This window comes from Fundulus heteroclitus, chromosome 24 (assembly GCF_011125445.2).
Source record: "Fundulus heteroclitus isolate FHET01 chromosome 24, MU-UCD_Fhet_4.1, whole genome shotgun sequence".
Taxonomy (NCBI): Eukaryota; Metazoa; Chordata; class Actinopteri; order Cyprinodontiformes; family Fundulidae; genus Fundulus; species Fundulus heteroclitus.
Window position 1 is genome coordinate 18138529 of NC_046384.1, and position 23740 is coordinate 18162268.

General features: G+C 42.5%; 1 protein-coding gene across 4 annotated transcripts; it reads left to right on the forward strand.

Annotated features, from left to right (window-relative positions):
- The first annotated feature begins 1021 nt into the window (after positions 1-1021).
- rp1l1a (rp1 like 1a) lies at positions 1022-21092 on the forward strand. 4 transcript variants are annotated; one of them, XM_021321107.2, is made up of 9 exons: positions 3575-3815; positions 5897-6149; positions 6347-6745; positions 6838-7102; positions 7358-11490; positions 13119-14069; positions 15439-16353; positions 18786-19167; positions 19240-21092. In XM_021321107.2, the coding sequence occupies exons 2-8, from the start codon at positions 5916-5918 to the stop codon at positions 19146-19148; spliced, it is 7260 nt and encodes a 2419-aa protein (XP_021176782.2). In that variant the 5' UTR covers positions 3575-3815; positions 5897-5915; the 3' UTR covers positions 19149-19167; positions 19240-21092. The 4 variants fall into 4 exon arrangements, with proteins under 4 accessions (XP_021176783.2, XP_021176782.2, XP_035983847.1 ...); XM_036127954.1 differs by having other exon boundaries at positions 3576-3815; positions 18786-18932; positions 19008-21092; XM_021321108.2 differs by lacking the exon at positions 3575-3815 and adding an exon at positions 1022-1200 and having other exon boundaries at positions 18786-21092.
- The last annotated feature ends 2648 nt before the right edge of the window (positions 21093-23740 follow it).

Here is a 23740-nt window from a genome sequence, read left to right on the forward strand (position 1 = left end):
ATAAGATATTAAAAAGGTTGTTAATGATGTAAGAAAAACCTGGTCTTCGCTTGGAAACTCACGTTTCAGACACCAGTGGTCAGCTAATCTTACTGTAACAACTAATACAACGCAGTTCCAGGAGTTTTATTTATGGTAGAACTTTGAAATGTATGTTTACTAAAAACTAGAATAATCCTCTTCAGGATTTTTAAATCTGTAAGCAAATGTATCTAAATACTTATATACCAGCCTCTGCAATATTTAGTGTCCATAATTTTAAACTAAAGTCCCTCTCCTAATTTTCAATCAAGAATCCTTGGTAAAATCTTGGAAGCTTAAGATCTTGTAAATTACATGACTTTCTTTTTCATCAAATGGTTTTGCACATACACGTGTATATTATACATTTCATGCACATTTTGTAAACTTTCAGGTCGCCCTGCTCAGTTGCAAATTTCACTTTGTCTGCGTATGCAACTTTTAATAACTGTACAGTTTTTTCTTTTCTTTCTTTAGTTGTGGACATTTTCCCATACATGCTGCTGATGCACCTGCATTTCCCCATTGTGGGACACAAAGGATTATTCTATTTAACTATATATTTAAATTCCATGGTCACATCGGCTCTGACCATGTTGAATAAAAGCCTTCCCACTGCATGGTGCTGCCACTTCATGTTCATGCACATATACATTTTACGAACTTGATCTGATCTCTGCTTTCATGATCTGCCCTTCTGATGAATTTGTGTTCTAAACCATTGGCAACAAGTCTTTAGTTCAAAATGAACTTTAAAAAAAAAAAATGTTTCCTTTCGGAGACGGAATCAGTCGTTTTATTCTGGCACAAATCCCAGGAAAATTGGTATTGAGACGCCTACGGTAGCTCAGAGCCCGCCATGGATATATAAAACACGTTTGCTGTAGTTCTTTTTAATTTTCCTCGCCTCTTTCACGTTGGTAAAAAAGAACCACAAAGTTGCACCTTATTTTGAAAGTCTGGGTCGCCCTGCTTCCTGTTAGGCGAACATGCGCCCCTCTGGGGGGGGGAGCTGAAGGCAGAGCCGCTTCTCCGGCTGCAGGAGCGCATCACACCCCGGCTCATGGCTGTAAATTAGAATAGATAGTTTTACTGTCTCAGATTATATTTTTCGTTTTTGCTTGACTATGATCTGGGATTGTCATCTTTTATCCTTCCGGCTGTCATAAATCTATTCTGGTGAGATTTTTTTTCTTTTCTTATCACACTTGTTGCTTTGATAACAAGCCTACTTGTCTAGCCCAACAGAAAGTGTGTTTCCTGTGTTTTTTGGGGGGGAATAAAATGATCACTGTTTTCAGTATATTTTCCCCTTCAGATCCAGTTGTGGGGTTAAAGTGAGTCTTGCTTATGGGATAAGTGGAAGGAGGGAGTGAAGCTGCAAAACTAGGCCACATATCATATAATCTCCCCCTCTGCTTTCCTCTTGTCCTATACTGACTCACCTGATTAAGCGTTAACACTTTCAAAGCCTCCTGAAGTAGCCATTTAAGACAAGAATCATCACCTCCTCGTTTAGTATATGTCGCTGTCTCAACGCAAACAGATGTAACAGTGCTGAATTGTCTGATTTCTCCACCAGGAATACTCTGAAAAGCATCAACACTTTCCTGCAGGCAATCTGCCTCAGTCCTGTCAGCTCAGGCGCTACTCATCCCTGACTTCCTGTCTTCCCTCAGGTCTCTGAGGCCTACTTACTCTGCCTCTGTCTCTCATTAGTCCCGTGGAGCGGACACAGATTGGTAAAATAAATAATGATTTCAAAAAATAGTTACATAAGGCTGAATTGTGCAAGAACTCCTTATTTCAAGGATTTTTGGAGTCTGTAAAAAAAAAACAACATAAAATACCAACTGCTCTTGGTTTTTACTGGGTGAGGATAGGCAAAAGAAATGTTTTTTTTTCCCAGCTATGCTTTGTAAATGGCTTAAGACGTTGTGCTGTTAGAGAACCGGAGCTCTTGAGGCATTTATAATGAAAACCTTGGGAGGCGTAAGGATATAAAGCAAAAACCAAATGACCTTCAGGCGCATCACTTTCATTTAATCCTGAAGTCTGAATCCAACTTGGATCAAGGCTGCCCAGATAATAATTTTAATTGTACATGGTCACAATATTTTTTGCTTCTTGTATACAAGAATCAGGATCCTGGGGATTCAATTTGTTCCTTCACCAGTCTGTGCCCAATGTTGTACCCGCTTCGTGTCATTTCATTCCTTTCTACTTCCAATTTGTACCCATTTAGTCCAACCATTGCATGTCAGTTTATCTTCTTTCAGCACCCGGTGTGCAGGCTCTGTTCTCGTATCTGTGGTGCTCCAGCCTCCACGGTTCAAACGCGACTGTTAGGTTAAGTGCTCCTGCTACATTGGGGGTGATTGTAATTTTCATCAATTATAAAGAGAAATGTTCATCAAAGTGCTCAAATATCACATAAAATCTAATGTAATTTCATTTAATTATATTATTATTTAAGATGCTCTTAAACCCTGTTTTTAATGGGAGGTTCTGCTAATAGCTTGAGCCAGCAGACTAGGTTTTTTTATAAAAATAAAAATAGCAATAAACATATGTTTATTGGTCATGAATGCACATTTCTTCTTTTAGTACACTGTACATAAATTATTGGAAATGACTAGATTATTTTACTTTATTTTTTGTCAAAGTGGGTACAAAACGTTTCCCCTGTTGGGTAAAAATGGATGAAAATGTCTTTCGGGACGTGGTGAGGGGGTGAAATGGCCAGCACCTCCTTACAATAAACTATGACCAAATTATAGAAAATTGTTAATTGCTGGCTGTCAAAACAAAATATCCTCTAAGCAGATACATATTAGTGGGCGGTCTGCACTAACCTTGGCAGTTAGATCCTTTTTGTAGCCAAAACTGACGGGAACAAAACTCCCAAACCTCATAACAGTGAAGTGCCAAAACGCAGCTCCCTTTATTGTCAGTTGTGGAAAATTTGTTTTAATTCACCGTTTCTCAGAGCAGGAACGAAACATCCCAGAGGCATGTACGATTGAGCGGATGGTCCCGCTGCAGATATCTGCATCAAAACAGCAAAAGTACAAACATCTGAAAGGGTGACATGACTGGCGCCCTTCTACAGAAGCCTATGAGTAGATTCTTGAAAATGGTGGTGAATCATTGTCTGTCATAGTCTCCTGCTGGATTTTATATAGAATACAGATTTAAAGAACTTCGCTTTTGATCGGATTTTTCTTGGAGGTGTCATAACAGTGTTACTACACTTCCTCAAGTACCTCTCCCCTGCTGAGGTGACAGTCTTTATATTTCACTTTTCTACTTCAAACGACTGTCATTTTGCTAATGGAACTCAAAGGTATTTGTTTACTTACATGGTAGCAAGTTTTATTGTATGTGCTTTTACATGTCTCCTCATAATTTTGGCTGCTTATTACTGCCATGTGCTCCCAAGCAGCTGCTCTCTTCTACACACACACACATCCACATACACACACACAAAGAGATTATTAGGCAGGATTTTCTTTCTATCCTTAGCCTCGCTCCTCCTCTCTTCTCCTCAACTTCCCTTCCTATCCATCCATACACCCCTCCTCCCTCCCCCGCCCGTGAGCCCAATTACTGGCTGCCATTTTACCTCAAACCGTCCTGCAGACTCCGTTGCACGTCCTGGTTTTTGATCTGAGCTGCAGGGGAAACTTGATTCTTGATTAATGGTCTGATTTGACCGGTCAGGCTCCGCATCGCCATCCACAAAATTTCAGTTTGGCTTTTCCGCATCTCTTAGGACCATGTTTCCTGATTATGTGAGTAGCTCCTTTCGGTGTAATCTGTTGCTGCGTGGTTTTAAGTTTAAACCTAATCTTTAGTTAAATATATGTATGTATATGTGACAGATTTTACAATTAATAATTCTTATATATCATAAAAGTGTGTTTCATCTGGTTGCTATAGTGCTCAGAGGGCTGGTTGGATAAAATTAGCATTAATTATTGCAAACATTGTCAAAAGTTTATTAATCTGTTATTTAACTGATACATTGTTATTAATTGATTAGCATTAATGTCAGACTAAATTCTTATGTGTAAAATCCTTATTTTTTTGGACCGTGTAAAATGGATTGCTGTTAGGTGTGAGGCTGCTTAGTAGTGATGCGCGCCAACTTCACTGCAAGCATCATGTTTTGGTACAAGTACAGTTAAAAGATTTCAGAACTGTTAAGTAGCAAAGTCTTATAGATGTATGGAATAACGATAATCTCCAGATTTGGCCTTCCTATAAATTCACAGGTCAGTCTCTTGATTCTTTAGAAGGTAAACCAATCAGAAGGCAGAGCGAGCTAATTGGCTGAACTTGAATAGCCTGTTCCAAGTCAGGAACTGCGTCCACTTGTTGGATAGTTTTAAACACAATTACAGCACATTTACCTGTGGTTGCTCTTTATTTTCGTATTTATTTTCAAAACTACAGGATTTCAAAGACAAGAAAGTGTTTTGAAACGTAGCCTAGCATCTTTGTCATCTGTTAATTATGCCGGCAAAAGTGGGTAAGACAGGCTTAAGTTAGGGTTGTGAAGTTAAACGCCAATGAGAATGAGCGTTAAATTGCTTATTTAAATGTAGTTAAATACTCAGGTGTGCTGTCTCCTCAAAGTGAAAGGAAGCAGCAGATCTTATGCTTGCTGAATTAGCTGAAGGATTAAGAAGCATGGTGTCACGTTGGGCTCGTCTGGAGCTCAGTGTGGCGATTTGACCCTGAACCCCATCCTCATAGGGCTTTAAATCCAGATAATCCTGCTGGTTACGTTTGCCTTGTAAAACAGGTTATTGGACATTATTTAGGCTAATGAATGAATTAAAGAATAGATAAAACTTGTACAAATGTTACATTAGTTGAAATAGCAGTTTTTTCTCTTCTTTCTTTGTTTTTGTGCTAAGTTAGGACTGAATAATGCTTCTATTTTGTTTCACGGTTTAAACTGTTTAACTATGTAGTTTAACCTGTGTTAGCAGGAATATATAGAAATGTGTCTTCATGCTTCATCCTGAGAAAACTATGAGGAAAGTTAGTTTGTTAAAAACCTATTATGACCGATTCAACCCAAAGCTGCAAAACTAAAAGAAATTGATCAAAGACAACAATTATTATTACACAAGCTAGTTATGACGGTTGTTTAGAAGCAGGTCAGATACTTCTATATCAACTCAGGTGTGTAAGAAATCAGGGTAAAAACAGTATTTTTACCACACTGATTACAGGATAAGAGAATATTTAACTCTAGCATTTAAACATTACCCTGACAGCCTATAGTTCAGATTAAATTATTTTATTAATATATATGAAATTAAATCCAACAGTTTTCCTTTGGTCAGCAGCTCAAATACAGAAAAATCTGATTAAAAAAATTTACTTCAGTTTCAATCTATAAACACAATCACTGGTACATTGGTACTTTTTATAGTCTAATAAAATTAGGTAAAGGTTTGAGACATATGCTTGGATGCATAAATAGGGATTACGCTGCATTTATATATTTAATATAGGCTCTGTCAAAGAACCAGACAAATATTTCTCTTTTCTGTGCTAAAGTCTCTGAAAAAGAAAAAGAATCTGACTAAATCAAATTGAACACGTCAAATGTCAAAGTAAACCGGCAATTGGTATTGTCCAAAAAAAGCCTAATCGGTGCATCTAAATGGCTTTGCTGCGAACAAATCCAGGCATGTGCCGCGTTGTGTCAAGCTGTCCTGTTAGTAGATGTCCTGAATCCTCTGGTAAATATCCTGATTTAAGTCCTCTGACCTTGTAAGAATGTGAAACCTTGTCAGTAAGGTTGATTTTTCAGTGTTCTTTGGTCAGTCATGCATGTTTCGGTTACTTTCTGCAGGTGTGTTTGAGATCAGAGCATGCAGTCGGTCCAGACGGGGTTGTGGGAGCCCCACCCCCCGCCTAAGCATGCCTCGCCCCTACCTGCGCCCCCTCCTTCCAGTTCGCGCCACGCTCATGTGAACACAGCCACCCCGGCCAAGCGGATAACTTTTTACAAGAGCGGCGACAGCCAGTTCGGGGGCGTCCGGATGGCCATCCACAAGCGCAGCTTCAAATGCTTTGATGCCCTGCTGGATGACCTTTCTCAAAAGGTTAGAGGGATGGGTGTGAGGGCGGGGATCCCTTTTGAAGCTGATTCCTCAGATGCACTTTAAAGTCTTTACCTGAGCAGAAGCAGTAGCCTTGTTGTTGTTTTTTTATAACTGATCTGCAGCACATTTTTCATAAGAGGACACGTGCTATCTGTAAGCATATGAGGGTATGTATATATCTGTTTGTCTATTTATAGGTGCCCCTCCCATTCGGAGTGCGGACCGTGACCACTCCCCGAGGCACACACACCATCAAACACCTGGAGCAGCTCCAAGATGGTGGCTGCTACCTGTGCTCTGACCGGCGTCAGGCCAAGCCCATTAACATGGAGCTGGCCGGCAAACGGCAAAGCATCTGGTACCACCAGAGCCGGAGGCCTCAGCGGCCCGAGACCTCCTCTGGGACCCCTCCCGGCCTTTCGCACATGCCCTACAGGCAGAGGCGGATTTTGCTGGTGAAGAACAGCGAGCCGGGCATGAGGAGGAGCGTCGTGCTGAGCAGGAGGTCAACCAGAAGCCTGAGAGCCTTCCTAGACGAAGTGTCCGAGGTCATGCAGTTTCATGTTCGCAAGCTCTACACTGCGGAAGGGCGCAAGGTGGGTGCGAATCCTGGCTCAGTGTTTACTTAGAAATTAGCTACAACCCGTGAATCCCGTAAATCTCTTACGCTGGCTATATTTGCTCCTAGATTGACAGCGTGCAAAGCTTGATGACTTGTCCTGGCGTGTTGGTGTGTGTTGGCCGGGAAGCCTTCAGCCCTATGCTCATAAACTTTATTAGGAAGACTTCAGAGGAAAAGCTGCCAGGTCTGGGGAGCAAGTCCCCTGGTCTCGGTCCAAGGGTTCCTGGTAACGGTGCCAGGTCTCCCGCGACCCAAGGCATAAGGTCGCCGCCTCATGGAGCTCAGTCCAGAGCCAGCGAATATGATGAAAGAAACGAAAGCAAGACAAATGGTGAGTTCTTCTACTGCATGTACCCTACTAAAATTAAAAGCGTCAGCTTCATTTAGAATCTGTTGAAAGCAAAAACACTTTTGTATTTTTTGACTAGCAATAAATTCAGGCAGTATGGGGTTAAAGATGAAAAAATATTCAAATTATTTCTCTTGGTCAGATTTTCTGTTTACACCAGAGAACAGGCATTTTAAAGTCTGTGCGCAGCCTTTACCGACCGAGATCTAAGAAGTGTATTTTCATTTCTCCTTTCAGTGAACTTTGGTCTGGAGACCAAGAAGAGCATCATCCACCCCCGATCTGATTCTTCAACTCGCTCTGCTCGTTTATCTTTGTCCTCTGAAAAGTCGTACGGTGTCTTCTCCCAAGCGAGACCGGCCATAACGAACGACGACATCGAAAAGCGCATCCTTGTCAATAAAGACGGCAGCCTGTCTGTAGAGATGAGGGTGCGTTTTCGCCTCCAAAACGAAGAGACCGTCCAGTGGTCCACTCAAATTAAGAAATCGCCCTCTCTAACTAACGATTGTTGCCCCGTGAGCCAAGCCCAACCCCATTACCTGCAGCAAGCTACTTCAGAAAGCTGTTCTGATCCCGATTCAACACCTTACGAGGGCGTAGTTTATTCCAGCAGACCTCTGCAGTGTACACTGGAGGCGAACCAATGCCAGTGTTGCTATCAGAGACATGAACAGCAGTTTGATTTGTGGGAAAATCCCACGCACAAGCACCCCCCTGCCCCACCGGCCCGTGCGTCAAATCACGCTATGACGAGACACACGCTTTCGTCAAGCTCCTCTTCTTCCTGCAATTCCAGAAGGGTGATTCGGTGCCGGGCGCAGCTCTCCGGCTCTCCGGGGGGCTCAGAGCAGAGCCATTTAATCCAGAAAGAGATGTGTCTAACAGAGCAGCTGGAGGAAAGAGTAGAGGTGGCACAGGGCGGGGACACTCAGGTGGAGGTCTGCAAAGTTAGCCGGTGCTGCAGTCGGACGGAGGTGGTTGCCATAGATGCCAACGTTCAACCACCCAGCAGAGCTTCAATGGAGGGGGAGCTGACGATGGGGGAAGATGAAATGCGACCTCTGTCTGCAGTCAGCAGCTCTTCACACATTCTGCAGTCACTGAAAGAGGACCAGGATGACGACGAGGACGATCTGCCGCCCAGCGCTTCCCAGTGCTCCCACAGAAATAAGCCATCCCCCACCCCTACCCCAGCAGCCCAGCTGGGTGAAGACCATGCCAGCAACATCTCAGCCGGTTCTACCAAGTCGATCAACCGCAATAAAAACCAAGAGAACCGAGGAAGCAGGGCATCATCCTGTCACTGTGGAGCAACCAACCCTCCCTCATCGGGTGAACCAAATGAGATGGATCGAGTCCCCAGCTCCATGTCCCAGGAACCCAAGAACCGAAAATTAGAGGGAGAGGGGGCAGCCGCAACGGACAGCGAAGAAATCAACAGGGGTCTTAGTGGTTTATCCCATAATACGGGACTTTCAGCAAGTTCTCAGAAGTCCTGGCCATCCAATGTTTGCCAAAACTGTGGGGGTTGCAAACGTGCAAACAGCGCCATGTCAGCTCAGACGGTCTCGTCTGCCAAGTCCAGCAAGTCCAAGTGTACAACTGAAGCTCTTCTTATCGCGTCAAACTTGGAAAAAGAAGGAGAGAACACTGCAGAAAGAACAGCCAGCTCCCTGTCAAACAAATCCGGTGCCTCAGTCAAATCCCATAAATCAGGCTGTCTGTCAGTTACTAAAGAGGCGTCCCCATTAGACAAAAGAGCTGTGGAAGAAGGTGACACAGACAAAAGAGCTCACAGCAGCCTCTCGGTTAAGTCCAATGCCACTGAGAAGTCTGGAAGGCCCGAAAGTATCCTGTCGAATAAATCAGATAAATCAAAGGTTTCAGCAAAAGCTGGTTCATCCTGCAAGCAATGCGCAAAAGCAGTAACTCCAGAATGCACCGAGAAAGATGAACGCAACGATGTGACAGAAAAGAGGGAAGGATCGGGAGGGGAGGACAGAGCGGCAAGTTCAATGTCAGCAAAGTCAAATCTGTCTGCCAGGTCTAACAAATCCCATAGGTCCACTAAAGCTTTGGAAAAATCCATTTCTCCTAGACCAGAAACTGGGGAGGGCAAAGCAGAAAGTGAAACCAGCCAAATGTCTGGAAGATTATCTGTTAATCCAACAAAACCCTGCAAGTGTAATGATAATGGAAAAGCACCGTCTCCAGACTTAAAGGTGGTAGACGATGGTGGAGAGACGGAGCCTGGTTCAGAAAGTAAAACGGCAGATGAAATAGGAAATGATGGGAGGGTAAGTGGCGCTGGATCCTGTAAATCAGCATCCTGTGCAAAATCTCACAATGCAATCGAAGACTTTGACAGAACCCCGAGTGCTTCTTCAGAAAGATCCCACACCTCTGCCAAGTCCTCCCAGTCGAAGAGGTCAAACCACCCAAAAGCGTCTCAGAATGACCCCGATATCACTCTGACTGAAACAAACAAGGAGGAGATGGAAACTGAACACCGTGAGGTCCTTGAGAGTGCCATGTCTGTAAAATCCAAATCTTCAGTCAAGTCCGGGGCGTCCAGCAAGAATCTCATAACTACAAACGTTGTCACCATTAAAACTCCAGAAAGAGCTGAAGAGGATAGAAACGAGGCAAAAGAAGGAGCACCTTGCTCTGATATTGCTTGTACGGAAACGTCACAAGCCAGTAGAAATGTGGACGACGCTGCAACAAAGGGCACGTTTCCTATTCACCCTCATGGCCAAACCCTCTCTCCGAAAAGAAAACCTTCATCCCGCCCGCACTCCGCCTCCTCCAGAGGTTCTCAGTCCCCTGCGCAAAACCTGTTGCCTTGCTCCGGTGCTGGTGAGCAAAGAGGACCCAGTTCCCTGTCCGTTCACTCCAAAACCTCCAGTAAAGTGAGCAGGTCCAGCTGCTGCTGCGGAAGGGCCTCGGCACTTGACAAGGAGAATGTAGAAGAAGATAGGAAGAGCGAGGGTTCGCTGTCTTGCTCGTTAAAAAGAGAGAGGAAAGAATCGGGTTGCACGGATCAACCGCTGAGTCGGAACTCGTCGGGGTCGATATCTTTAGGGCTGTCGGAGGATCAGGAAACAGCTGGTTCAGACTGCGGTAAATCTAGTGTCTCTTTTTGCAACAGTGAGAGGAAGAGTCCCTCCCTCCCCAATCCTCCGGTGGTTGATATCCCAACTATCGAAACGCCCAGAGGAGGGGGAGAAGAAGGCAATGAGGCCAGTGGAACGAGAGTCAAAAGCAGCCGGTCTCATAGATCCCCTTGTAACTGTAGTGTCAAGTCAGCAGCTCAGTCTGAGGAGAAAAGCACCGGTTCTTATTCCAAAACAGTTAAAGAAGTGGATGAGACAGAGAGCGTGAAGTCTTCTGCAACAACGGCTAGCAAAACGGACACCCCAAACGACAGGAGCTCATCGGGCATGAAAGGTCATGGAAAGTCTCCTGCTGGCTTTCCTGCAAACGCTGATGCGGAAAAGCACAAAACCAGTAGACCAGGAAGCAAGACCAAAGGGGAGGAAGACGTCACAAGCGTCCACTCCCAAAGTCCCTGTGGTCATTGTCCTGAGTCAACAGCTTCGGTGCAGTCAGAGGGCGAAAAAGCTTCGGAGGAGAGGAGAGTAGCTCTGGATTCAGTCAAATCAGGAGCTTGCCAGTCCCACAGAGGAAGTGAGTGTGGAAAGACCAAAGTGTCCAGTTCTGAGCAAAAAGAAACCCCTCTCAAATCATCAAGTCGTTGTTCCTTACGCAGCCCCAAACCGGCCAGTAAAGCCCAGCCGGGGAGCGAAAGCACCCTGTCTCACTCGCTGTCTGCCGCGGACCTCCTGAAGGAGACCTTGGCTGCTGCACGGCTGCAGGGCTGCCAGTCAAAAGCCAGCCACACCAGTGACAAGCCCCAAAGCCAGAAAAGTGGGAGGTCCGAGAGAAACAGAAATCGGAAGGATCGGGAAGACCTGTTGGAGTTGACGCCTGAGTGTTTGCCCAACGCCTCCCCCAACGAGGTTGTTAGCGACTGGCTGCGCAGCATCCCCGCTAATAGCATGCTCTCACCCGGTAACGAGGTGAACGAGGAGGAAACGGAACAGGAGGCAAAGGAGACGCAGGAGACGCCGACGGAGGAGATAGGGACAGAGGAGATGAGTCCCGAGGAGGAGATGGTGGAGCTGGAGGAGAAAACCGAGCCCCAAGAGGAGGAAAAAAAGGGTGAAGCTGAAGTTGATGAAGCGGGCCCAACTTCAGGTGATGCAGCCGGGATTTCTTCTCGTTCCAGGAACTGGCATTCCTCTGCAGCACTGATGAAAGTCCTCTTAAGCTCTTCTCTGGGTCGATGTCGGAGCATGCCTGAGGTAAGACAGGGGTCTCTGGCAAGGCATGACACACGACAAAAAAGAAAAGCACAAATAAAAATTAAACAATTTTTTTTATTATTTATTATTGTATTAAGTTTTGAACAAAGTATGCACAATGGTGGCAAGTACTGACAAAAAAATGTTTCATAGTTCACAAAGAAACATAAATGTACTTATTTTTATCTTAGAATCTTAAAAGTAATGCTTTGGGCCATTCTGACTGTTTTTGTCTGTATTATCTAATATTTCTAACAACTAAGCATCTATCATGATGTTTTAAGGTCTTCAGGATTAAATTTAAAATTGGGAAAAAAAACGTACATTCACAAAAAGCCACTAAAACCCCATACAGATCTGGACATATTTGTTGGCTTGGATTTGTAAAAAGGCTTGAAATAAAGGATATTTTTTATGTATACAAATAAGATTGCACTGAAATATTTTAGATAAATCCAACTGCTAATTTGAGTAGATTTTTTTCAATCCCATGTCATTAAAATATTGTTTTTGACAGATTTACCAGAGGCACAATTATTGGAATCCTTAATAGTCACATTAAATAAATGCAACTGATGCTTAAAGTAAACCTTAACTGTTTACTCTGCTGTGAAAAAGTGTTTTCACCTTTACAGATTTCTCCTTTTTTATGTCACACTGAAATGTTTCAGATCATTAAACAGGTTAGCAGAAAACCTTAATGAATGAATCAATCAAAATGTATTTATATAGCACTTTACAACAACCAGCAAGTGTCCAAAGTGCTTAACAAAATGAGTAAAATCACAATATACAATAGAAAGAGAGAACATAGAAAGCAACAAAATCAAAAAGGTTACAGAGAAAGAAAGAAATGAATGAAATTGTCACACCACTGCTACGTATTAAAAGCCAGCCTAAACAGATATGTCTTCAGTTTGGACCTAAAAAGAGCGATATCTGTAACCTAAATAATGCAAAGAAATGTAATTTATTAAGAGAGAAAAGGCTCCTGTTATGAAACCCCTGATATGAAAAAGTATTTGCCTCTTAACCTAATAACTGGTTGTGCCAGCCTTGGTGGCAACAGTGAGTCTTTTACATTACTGTGGAGGATCTTTGGTCCACTGTGCCTAGCTACTTGTTTTAATTCAGCCACATTGTTTTTGAGCAAGGACGGTCTGTTTTAAATAATGCTAACGCATCTCAGTGGATTTAGGTCCAGGCTTTGACTGAGCCACCTGTATGCTTGAATATAATGTCACCAACTTATGGCCAAAAAAATCTATCTATATCTTATAGATAACGGCTTTGACTTTGTTTCCATGCAGCTCCAGTTCCCTAGAAATGGCTTTTTTTGTTGTTGTCTAAGGACAGACAATATGGTATCTTAAGTTGCCAAACAGTCTTTTTAAATGATTTCTTTGTTCCTGAAATAATAACTTGAAAACTGTTCTTTGTGTGATAGTAGAATTTGTTAGCTAATCTGAAACATTTATGTGTTACACAGTTTCTAATCATTTGAAAACAAGGAGATATCACACATGTGGATCCTTTTGTGTGTTCAATGGCCTACACCTTTTGTAGACCGCTGCCATTTAAATAATTTCAGTATATGCCACCCTCTGCACATTTGCCGTCTTGTGCAGGTGTCTCCAGTTTATGGACGCAGACTGAGCACGTCAGCCAGGGGGCTTCTGGACTGTCTGGCCCAGCTCCAGCTCATCGAGCCTGCCGTCAGCAGTCATGAACAGAAGGACCGCAAGCAGCAGTACGATGAGGTGATGTCCATCCTTCAGTCCCTGTGGCTCACTGAACCCCGGGACATTGACGTCAAAGACACTAAAGCCAGCGGCACGGAGCAGGTGAGTCCACCGAGGTCCTCATCTGGGGTGGGCATGAGCAGCGGCTCAGGCGTGTCAGCGAAGAGCAACGGGAACCAAGGAGAAGATGAGCCGCCTGTGAAAGAAGCCGAATCCCTGCACGAGGAAGAGGAGGTGGGGAAGGCTGTTAAAGACGAAGGTGGAAATGCATCGGCCGGAGACGCAGAGGGGGAGGCTGAAGTCGAGGAGGCAGACAAAGCAAACCCAGTTGAGGAGCTGATGAAGAGTGAAGAGCAAAGTACTCTTCCTCCCGACAGCTCAAAAGCCACAGAGAACCCTTCGTCGTCAGAAAAGAGCTCGGCCAACGACAGCTCCAAATCCCCCACCGACAACGAAAGAGACACACAGGAGGATTCTGGGTCCGGCACCCCTCCCACTGGCCCGCGGCCACCCTTGTCCAAAAGGTTCTCCCTCGACCCCGATCCGGTGTGGGTCCTACACCTGCTGAAGAAGCTGGAGAAGCAGTTCATGAGCCACTACATCGAGGCCATGGCGGAGTTCAAGGTTCGCTGGGACCTGGACGACAACCTCATCCTGGACACCATGATCTCGGAGCTGAGGGAGGAGGTGAGCCGGCGCATCCAGAGCAGCATCCAGCGGGAGATGAGGAAGATTCAAAGTCGCGCGGGGAAAGGGGGGCGGTCGCCTCGGCCGCCCCAGTTGGCAAACATGTCTCGGGATTCTACCATGACGGAGAAGAGGCGTCGAATACTAAAGGTATGGAAAACCTTCGCAAATACACTGCATAAAGGGAACTAAAGGTAAGTAAAATGTTCTTGAAATTAATGTATTTTTCCTTGATTTAAGCAGGCAAATAAGACTATTTGCCAATGGAGTGCATATTTTTACCCCTAAGATAATTAGATATTCTGCACTAGACAAGATGATGGAGATGAAATGCTCCTAATTTAAGTGCAAAAGTCTTATTCCATTGGCAAATAGTCTTATTTACCTGCTTAAATCAAGGAAAAATACATTAATTTCAAGAAAATTTTACTTACTCTTAGTTCCCTTTTTGCAGTGTAATAACAAGCTAAAAAGTGTGGTGTGCTTTCATTTTCAACCCCATTAAGCCTGATACCCTTAAATGAATTGACCTCAGAAGCCATCTAGGTTGTAAACAGCATCCACCTGTGAGGAATTTAATCTCACTATAACTCCAGATGTTCTTTAAAGGGGTCAGAGGTTTGTTAGGACATAAGGAGGACCAAGGCACAGCAGACAGGTGTGGGGACGTTCAAGCTTTGAACTCTCTGAGCTCTGTTGAATCCATCATCTCAGTGAGAATGGCACAAGTATGGAGAATCCATCATAGGAGACACCAAGGGGTCTATGGTCGCTCTGGAGGAGCTGCAGAGATCCAGGTGGGAGAATCTGACCGAGGTAAAACTACACTGCAAAAACGGAACTAAAAATAAGTCAAATTTTCTTGAAAATAGTGTATATGTCCTTGATTTGAGCACGTAAATAAGATGATCTGCCAATGGAATTTGTATTTTGACCCCTAAAATAAGATAATTAGATATTCTGCCCTCTAAATAAGATGATGGAGATGAGTTATTCCTATTCTAAGTGCAAAAATCTCATTCCATTGGCAAATCATCTTATTTACGTGCTCAAATCAAGGACATTTACACTACCTTCAAGAAAATTTGACTTATTTTTACTTTAGTTTTTGCAGTGTATTAGTTGTGTGCTTTATAAATCTGGCCTTTAGCAGGGAAATTAGCAAGGAGATATCCACCGTTTAAAAAAAAATCAAAAGGTTTAGTGGGTGTAGCGTTAGTGCGGGCACTCCATACATGGAGGACATTTGCCTATGACACAGCCATTCAGGGTTTGAGTCCCATTGCTAGCATGTCTTTGCTCTGGAAACCCAGAGAGCACGTGTGAGAAGGTACGCTAGTCCAAGTAAGACCAAAAGTTAACTTTTTGGCCTGTCAGCAAAAAGCTCTGTGGGGCAGAAACCCAACACTGAACATCTGCCTAAAACACACGTGACAAAATGTGTGAAAGGCTCAAGTGATGATACCTTTTAAAGGCTTACAGAATTAGGAAACTCATGACCGGCTTCTGTTCTACGTAGGTGATGAAGCAGTCGGTGAAAACTGCCGACTCTCACACGGACGAGGACTTGACGGGGGAGTTCAGCGACCAGCGGAGCGACGACGAGTATTGCCCGTGCGACGCTTGCGTCCGCAAGAAAATGGAAGCCCGGCCCTCTAAGAAGAACCCCCTGGCAGCCGAAGCCCCCGTGATGATGGAGTTTGACCTCCTGAAGATCCTTCAGCTCAAGAAATGCCCATTACCTCCCCCTCCTGTGCCGCCACCCGCTAGGGAGGAGAGGACGGCTGCAGAAGAAGAAGACGGGAGGAATCTAGAGGTGGTCGAAGAAGAAGAGGAAGAAGAAACCAAAGAGGATATCAAAGCTGATGTAGTTTTAGAGGAGACGATTCCGGAGGAAGACGAGGAGGAAAGCGAGGGAAAAGATGAGAGAAGCGATATGGAACTGGAGAAAGAGAAGACCAGTGTTGAGGATGAGGAGCTGGAAGCAGGAGAAACAAGCGGAGAGGCTGCTGAGCAAGACGAGGCCTCTGAAAATGGGGAGGAGGAAGAGGATAAAGGACTATGCACCTGTCGGTCTGAGAGCAACAACGAAGAAGAAGAAGGCGGCAAGGGAGGGGAAACGAGCAACTGCACAGATGACGAACAAGACGACAAGGAGCAGCTGGAAGAGTCAGGGACAGGAGACGAGGAGGAAGAAGAGAGCGATAAGGAGACAGTGAAGGAGGCAAGAACAAGCGAGGAGGAGAAAGAATGGGAGGACGCCACAATGGCGGCAAACGAGCAACTGACGCAGGTGGAGGGAGACATCAGCACGTCGGCAGAGGAGGAAGATGGTGGCACAGGAGAGGAGGAGGAGACACAGGAAGAGGAAAAACAGGGAGAGAGTGAGGAGCAGGAAGAAGAGGCCTCCGAGGCGCAGAGAGCTTCACCGCAGGTGAAATTATTACCATTGTGCTGGAGAATATTTGTTATTCATGCAACAATCAGTCTGAGGAAACAAAAACCTACAAACCGCCTATAGTTTATTCAGTCAAAATTAACTCTTATGATCTTTTTAAAAACTTTTCTCTTCATTTTAGCAATTTTTATAGCAGTGATTAGACATGGGAAGGTAACCAGAATCAAAGTAAGACAAGATTTTACAAATGTGCAGTCTTGAAAATATTAACAGTTTTACCTGAAAACATTCCTACAGTTTAAAATCCATTTTTTCTGTAAAGTTGTGGGGAAAAAAGATCATTTGCCACGTTACGTACGTCTTCTGTTCCTGCCTCACTTTAATGTTTCTGATTGTTAAACAAATGTTGATGTCAGCGAAATCTGCGTAGATACAGGGATTATTTACTTAATTGAGCATATAAAGCTATCAAAGTTGTTCTACCCTTAGTAGCATCAACTGGCAGAAAGCATTTTAGGTAACTAGACACATGTCTTGTACATGGCTGTAGAGGAGATTTGGTCCACTCTTCTTTGCAGAATTGTTTTCATCCATATTTGAGGGTTTTTGAGCAGGAAACATCATGTTTAAGGTCATAGCACAGCATCTCAGTCTGATTTCAATCTGTACTCTGGCTGGGTCACTCAACAACCTTCTTCTCGTGCTGTTCTGACAAAGAACCAGCTGCTGTTCTTCACATACATTTTCTGGTAGAGAGCAAAATTCATTGCAATCCATCCCTAGCCATTAAGCAGAAAAGCAGGTCCAGACCATCAGATTGTCGACGCCATGCTTAACAGTCAATGTGATGTTCTTTTTAAAAAAATGCTTTTTAGCCTGAGCAAATAATGACAACAATGGTTCTTTCCTGTTTTAGTCCTTTAGGGTCTAGTGGAGAGCAATTTTGGGACTAAAAATTAAGATTTCTGTTTGGACCCATCCACTCACTAGCTATGTTTATGTGCACAACATTTCACGATCAGACTAAAATGTTTTCAGATTAAAAAACTATAAAATAATTGGATTGTACTGTTAATATGGGCACACAATCAATTAATCTGATTATAATGTGCGTGTATATGCACCCAGCTTAATTCAGAATAGAACCAGTCTGACATGCAGTTATCAAATTTCCCTAAAAACAAAAAAACAGAGGAAGACAAATTCCCGTCTTTACAGAACAACAAAAATAGCAAACAAAGCAGTATTGTAGGAGTTTGTTTATGTTTTGTATAGAAAGGTTGTATCGGGAGCTCCAGCAATTTTAACTTTCCGAAATATTTCTGCTACTCAACAACACGGAAATACGTCACGTTTACGTGCGCACTCCGGTCAGTTTGCCACATTCAGAATCACTTGACCCTGACAAGTATTTTACATGCATGTTGATCATATTATCAATCGGTATAAACCACCCCTGTCATTCGAGTTACAATTACATTCCGACTGAGCTTCATCTGGTCACAATATTCTGATTAGCTGGTTTGCATGACGCATGTTTTATTCCAATCAGCCCTTTATTCCGATTACTTTTGTACAGGTAAACGTAGCTATTACTATTGTGAACAGACGTAACGTCATCAGCATAGATATTATAAGAGATGTTGTAGTAGTGCATAATCTAAACTAGAGAGACTATATAGTAGATGCTGAAAGAAAGTAGACTGAGAACGGAGCCTTGAGGAACGCCACATGCGATCTCTGTTCACTCAGATTCATAATGACTAGACGACACATGGTATTCCCGGTCTGCCAGGTAAGATCGTACCCGACAATGATATCAATGTTGCTATTTTCCCAAACTGAAGACTTGCTTTGTATCTGAACAAACTCAATTTAGCATTTTTTTAACCTGGTATGCAATTAATAATTAATAATTAGGATATTCTACTGAGAGATGAAGCTGGGATTATAATAAACCACAAATTGCTACACCTAGAGGTTTCTTGTATAGCTAGAGCTGACCAGTGTTATAATGAAAGTAAAAGTAAAAGTATTATATGTGCTGTTGGGAAAATCTGCATGAGGCTGAATCGGAACTCTATTTTAAAACAGCGCTAAATCTCTGAACATGACCCTGGGTTAAAATCTGACCCACTGTAGCCTCGCAGCTAATTCTAAGCCTGTGGGAAAAGCTAATCTCAGCATCCAATTAGGCAGCCTGAACAAATCTGTTTTGTTTTGCAGGCACACTGAGCCTCTGCTACTACTGCCACTTAGCAACCACCCGACAAAAATAAAAAAAAAGGAAGACTGGAACAAGTTTTCCATCTTAAATCTGTCATCATTGCTGGAATCTTTACCGTAACCCTAAATTTATGATGAGAACGTAAAGAAAGCCCGTAAATAACACTCCACTTTCCAGCTATGAAATCAATGTACTTTATTGTGACTGACCAGAGGTACTTCCTATTTTATTCAATCCTCAGAGCCGAAATGCAGTTCCAGCTGTGGGCGTGACGGATGGAGAAGAAGCAGATGTGGAGGACTCAGACGACAGTAAGCGTCACAGCGACACCAGCGCTGAAGAATCTGCACCAGAGGAGGCTGGTGGCACTGAGAAAGAGGAGGAGGAGGTGAAAGGCAGTGGAGAAGATGGAGAGGAAGATGTGGAGGAGTTTAGGTCTGATCAAGAGAGCAAAGAGGAGGAGGAGGAGGCTGCTAATAGCAAAAGCAAGGACGGGACCTTCCTCCACCAGTTCACCAGGACCTCAGTGGAGTCCCAGTCTGGCTCGATGGAAGACGTTGAAATGGATTTACCTTCAAATTTGGGATTACAGAGAAGCTCCTAAAGTGGTAGACACTATTAGGGTCAAACGGCCAAAAGAACCACGGAGAGCGACAAGGAAGTGGATGACGACTCAGAGGGCAGCAGGATAACGGGCTCATCGCTCAAACATTTGGTTTTAAGACTCTTTTGAACACTTGAAGCACTTTATTTCTCCCCATTTAGTTTACAGGTCAATCAACAGTGACTTGATTAAGTATTCAAACCCCCTGAGGTTTTTCATATGTCAATCTTTAATGTATTTCATTGGGGTTTGATAGGATATATTGAAACAAAGTAGTGCCTAACTTTGAAATCATGGAAAAATATACATAGTTTTTAATTCTTTTGGTTCACAAATAACAATATGATTTAGCAAGATTTAACAAAATATACAGTATACTACTTAGAAAAATCATGACTGGGTCATCCTGGATTAAAAACAGATTATTAAAACTAGTTTAGTTTGGAAATTTCTCAGAATTTTGCCTAAATTGGGATTTCAATGCTTTAATTTGGCATTTGAACTGAACCAAATTCAAGAACCCAGGGTTCTCTTTTAAACCCAGACGCAAAATGATCCAAAAGCAGCAAATGACCTTTTTTTCTAGAATAAGTCTGTATTAACTTTTAGTGAATCAAAAAGGAAAATGGTCAATAAATTGGAAAAGAATTAGCCTTAAAGGAGCAACAAGCAAAATTTCATTATTTTAGATAGAAGGAAATAAAAAATAGTGATGTGAAGAACTAATGGTAATATTTCAAATAGGTGGTTCTACCAAGTATTAACTGTAGGGGCTGAATATAAATCCATGCTATACTTTTTCTGGTATTTTTAAAAACAAATATCGAAAACTATGTATTATTACACAATTATGTGCAACTTTGTGTTCAGCCTCATAAAATCCCAATAAAAGACATTGAGGTTTGTGGCTATAACATGACAAAATGTGAACATGTTCAAGATCTACTGATATTCTTCACTGTACGCACCATGATTGTAGAAACCTGAAACTTGAACTTGAAGACCTTTTCCATCTGGAACCATATAACTTATATTTGCAACTGGTATTAATATATTTTAAAAAGTTAATCGTAAGTATTAAGAAACATGTCGGAAATATTGAAATTTTAATTAGCTTTTGCTCTCAGTGGACCGCAGGTTCAACATGTATCAATTTATATAGCCAATGATATTCTAAGTACCTCAGATATGTTTTGTCATAACTTTTTTTTTTTTTTTTTTTTTTTTTTTTTTTTTAGTGGAGCTCGACAGAACCATTTTCTGTCGGTTTATCTGTGTCGATTTTTGTTTTGCTTTCTCTCATGAAGTACATGCTTTGTTCTCAGGGGTTCAGACAGCCAGCTTGCTTTTAGACAGATCCTCTCCTAGCTATTACTTAACTACCTAAATCTGTCCCCTGCTGAGAAGTCAGCTGTTTAAATCTACAAAAAATGCGGTGATGTAAGTTGATTACCTAAAAGAACTTGATATTTTGGGAACAGGCTTGTCTATTTTCTCACATAACACATATATATGGTATTAGAATGAAGGTCTTTATATGCATTTAGTGTCACAAAAAACCTCAACGCCTGGTACTGATCAAAGCCCTTTTATGAAGCATAATAAAGATTGTATTTTTTTTTTTGGGTTTCCCTTTTGAGGGTATTTCTTTTGATTGAACCTATCCCAGGCGGGGTTTCATGCTTATGGTTTAAAGCAAAAGTGGTGCATGTTTTCTGGACAGTGAGAATTTAGTGCTTGGTCTGACGAAAGCCTCTTATTTCTGGTATTAGGTGACTTGGGGTGTGTGCCTATGCTGCTGTTGGTCCTGATGCCTGTCCAATAATCTGAGTCATTGCTAATAAAACTGAACATTGTGTACTGAGAGCACATGGATAAACAGTATGATTGTAATGATAAAGACCTCAATAAAAATAAACAAGTGGTAATTTTTTTTCATCCATATTTTCATATTTTACTGCAGCTTTTGCAATGTCGTTAAGCTTTGGGTCCACCGAACAGTGTACTTAAAGTTATTTTTTTATTTTCAAGACATTTTTTGTGTTTTAAAACAATTTCGCTGAGCTACGAAAAAGGACAGATTACATCTGTTTTTGCTTTTATGTCACCCTTAAATGTTTCCCATCATCAAACAAATTTGAATATCGGACGAAGATAACCAAAGTAAATACAAAAGGCAGTTTTCAAGAGGTTATTGAATTTATTAGGAGAAAATAGCTATCCAAGTGAACCTGTCAACACACTTAAGATGGTCTTCTTCTAATTAATTAGCGTCACTGTTGTTGCCACTATCGCCACCTAATGCTGCAGCACTGGTATTTCATCACGTGTGCTGGTATTTCAGACAACATACACGTGTTTTTAGAAAAACATCTGTATGTTCAGATGAAACCCAGCCTTTTCAGATAGTTTACTTGTATAACAAGCTCATTGAGAAAAAGGAACTCAATAGCATTGTATTTTCCATTAAAAGGAGTAAATACATTTTCTTAAAGTCTAACTCACCCCAAAATCAACTTTCTTTGCAGATAAACTGTGTAAACTGGGCCTAAGGCTGCTACTTTAATGTTACCGTGCATTTTTTTCCTCCATTTTTTATGTGAACTTTAACCTTGCCTGCAAGATGAATTCTCGCGTTATTATTTGTGTGTCCACAAACACACGAGAATCCATCTTGTACCACTTCGGTTTCAACCATTTGTGACCGAACTAAAAACGGTCTGGGCCAATCACGTTGCAGTGTTGTGGTTTAAGGCGGGACATACCGGTGTGACAGAAGCAAGAGCTGCTGAACCCACAGCCGAAGCAACATAAACATGCCAGCGCAGGAGGACGCACGCGTAGCTGCTGCTCTGTCAGATCTGCTTTGTAATAATTCATTGTTCATCATGTTGAAAAAAGAACAGCAAGAAGTGTCTCGACCAGTTTACTTTGTTGTGGTTTCTCATGACGCGTGCTACTTACATTTCAATTTGATACCGTGATTGGCTAAAATCAACCTTTGGGAAGTGGGCACCAGGTGCTGCTTCGCCCAACCAGCTCGGAGAGCTCTGCTGAAAGTCCCCCCTTTCCTAAAACGGATTCAAATGGAGCAGTTCCAGACTGATGGCCAGGTTATGTGAAATTGTTTAGTTCTGCAATATTTGTCCTAAAATCGTTTTGGTGCTGCCCCATTAGCGTTGAAAGGTGGCTATTGCAGTTGAATTTTCCTATTGGTTGAAGCAGTACATGCTTTTGTCATCATAACCCAGCGTTGGGGTATAAAAGCATCTCAGTCAGACCCCCCACTACCCCCTGCAGGGAGTCAGTTTTAACGTTAGCCAATGTTAGCAGCGCCGGCTTCAGGTGAGTCAGGGCCTGAAGCTAGAGGCTCGAACTGATAACACTCAGGCCTGCTGGGCTCCACAAAGCCTCCCTCAAACTACGGTGATGGGGGGGGAAGAAAAATCCCCCACCTCTAAAGACCGATCTGTAGCAAAACCTCCAGAGCCGTCCTGGTCACTCCATGTTTCAACATGTCACTTTCCCTTGTCCTGACCACAACCTAGATTAGCCCCCATTCATCCCCACCTGTGGCGTCTTTGCATTTGGGGCCAGGCCCCACCAGATGTCGCTGTGGAGGTCTATGTTCACAATAATAAGCTCGAAGTGACCATTCTATATAGAGCAATATTGTAAAAAAAAAAAAGTTTAGACATTTTTCTATAAACATTTGTGTCTTTATATCTAAGTCTGCCAGAAAACTGACAAGCTCAGTAGGGTAAATCCTCGCGAGGCATCATGATATTTGGGCCGGCCCACCAACATGTGTTTAGATAACGGACTGAAGTTGCAGTGCGCATGCCCAACACGCTCTCAGTAAACTAAAACTAAAAGCAAATATTAATCTAATGTTGGTTGTCCTTGTAGATCATTGAAGGATTGAATCTTCTGTTCAATAAATGAACATTGAGTGAGCCTTTATTTGTAACTTTATGTATAAAAATGTTATTACTTTTATCTTATGCAAAATTGATTTTCTAGTGTGGTGGTTTATGTTAATTTATCTGTTTTATTTAAAATTTATCAAATTCAGGTTGCATGCAACACAAAAAAAATTAGTTGCTGCAAATAGGTGTTGAGTTTTTGTGCCCCACTTAACTGACCCCCACACTGAGTCCTGCCCCTTTTTGAAAATGTGTCTGGGGATGGGGTTGTACTTTTAAAGCAGGGTGAGTTACACTCAAAGCATCTGCTTAATTCTATTTCGTAGGTAAATAAAAAATACTTGGGTCACTTTGATGTTTCTGTAGCTTTATCAGCTTGTTTTAGTGTGTAAATATAGCTGCCAGCTTGGCTAATCTTTTGCTATGACCTTCCAGTGTTTAGCCTGCTTCTACTGTTCTGATCACTAAACACCTCAGTCAGTAACAACCCCCATCGATGAATTAAACATATTAAACAGCTGTTAATTTGATCATTTTTGTCTACATTTGAGCTAATGAGATATGATTTTAAAAAAGATACAAGCGGTACATTTATGAATCCCAGTCTTTTTGGTATTCTTGGCCAGTGCTTTAAAAGGCTTTGGTATACTAAATATGAAATCACAG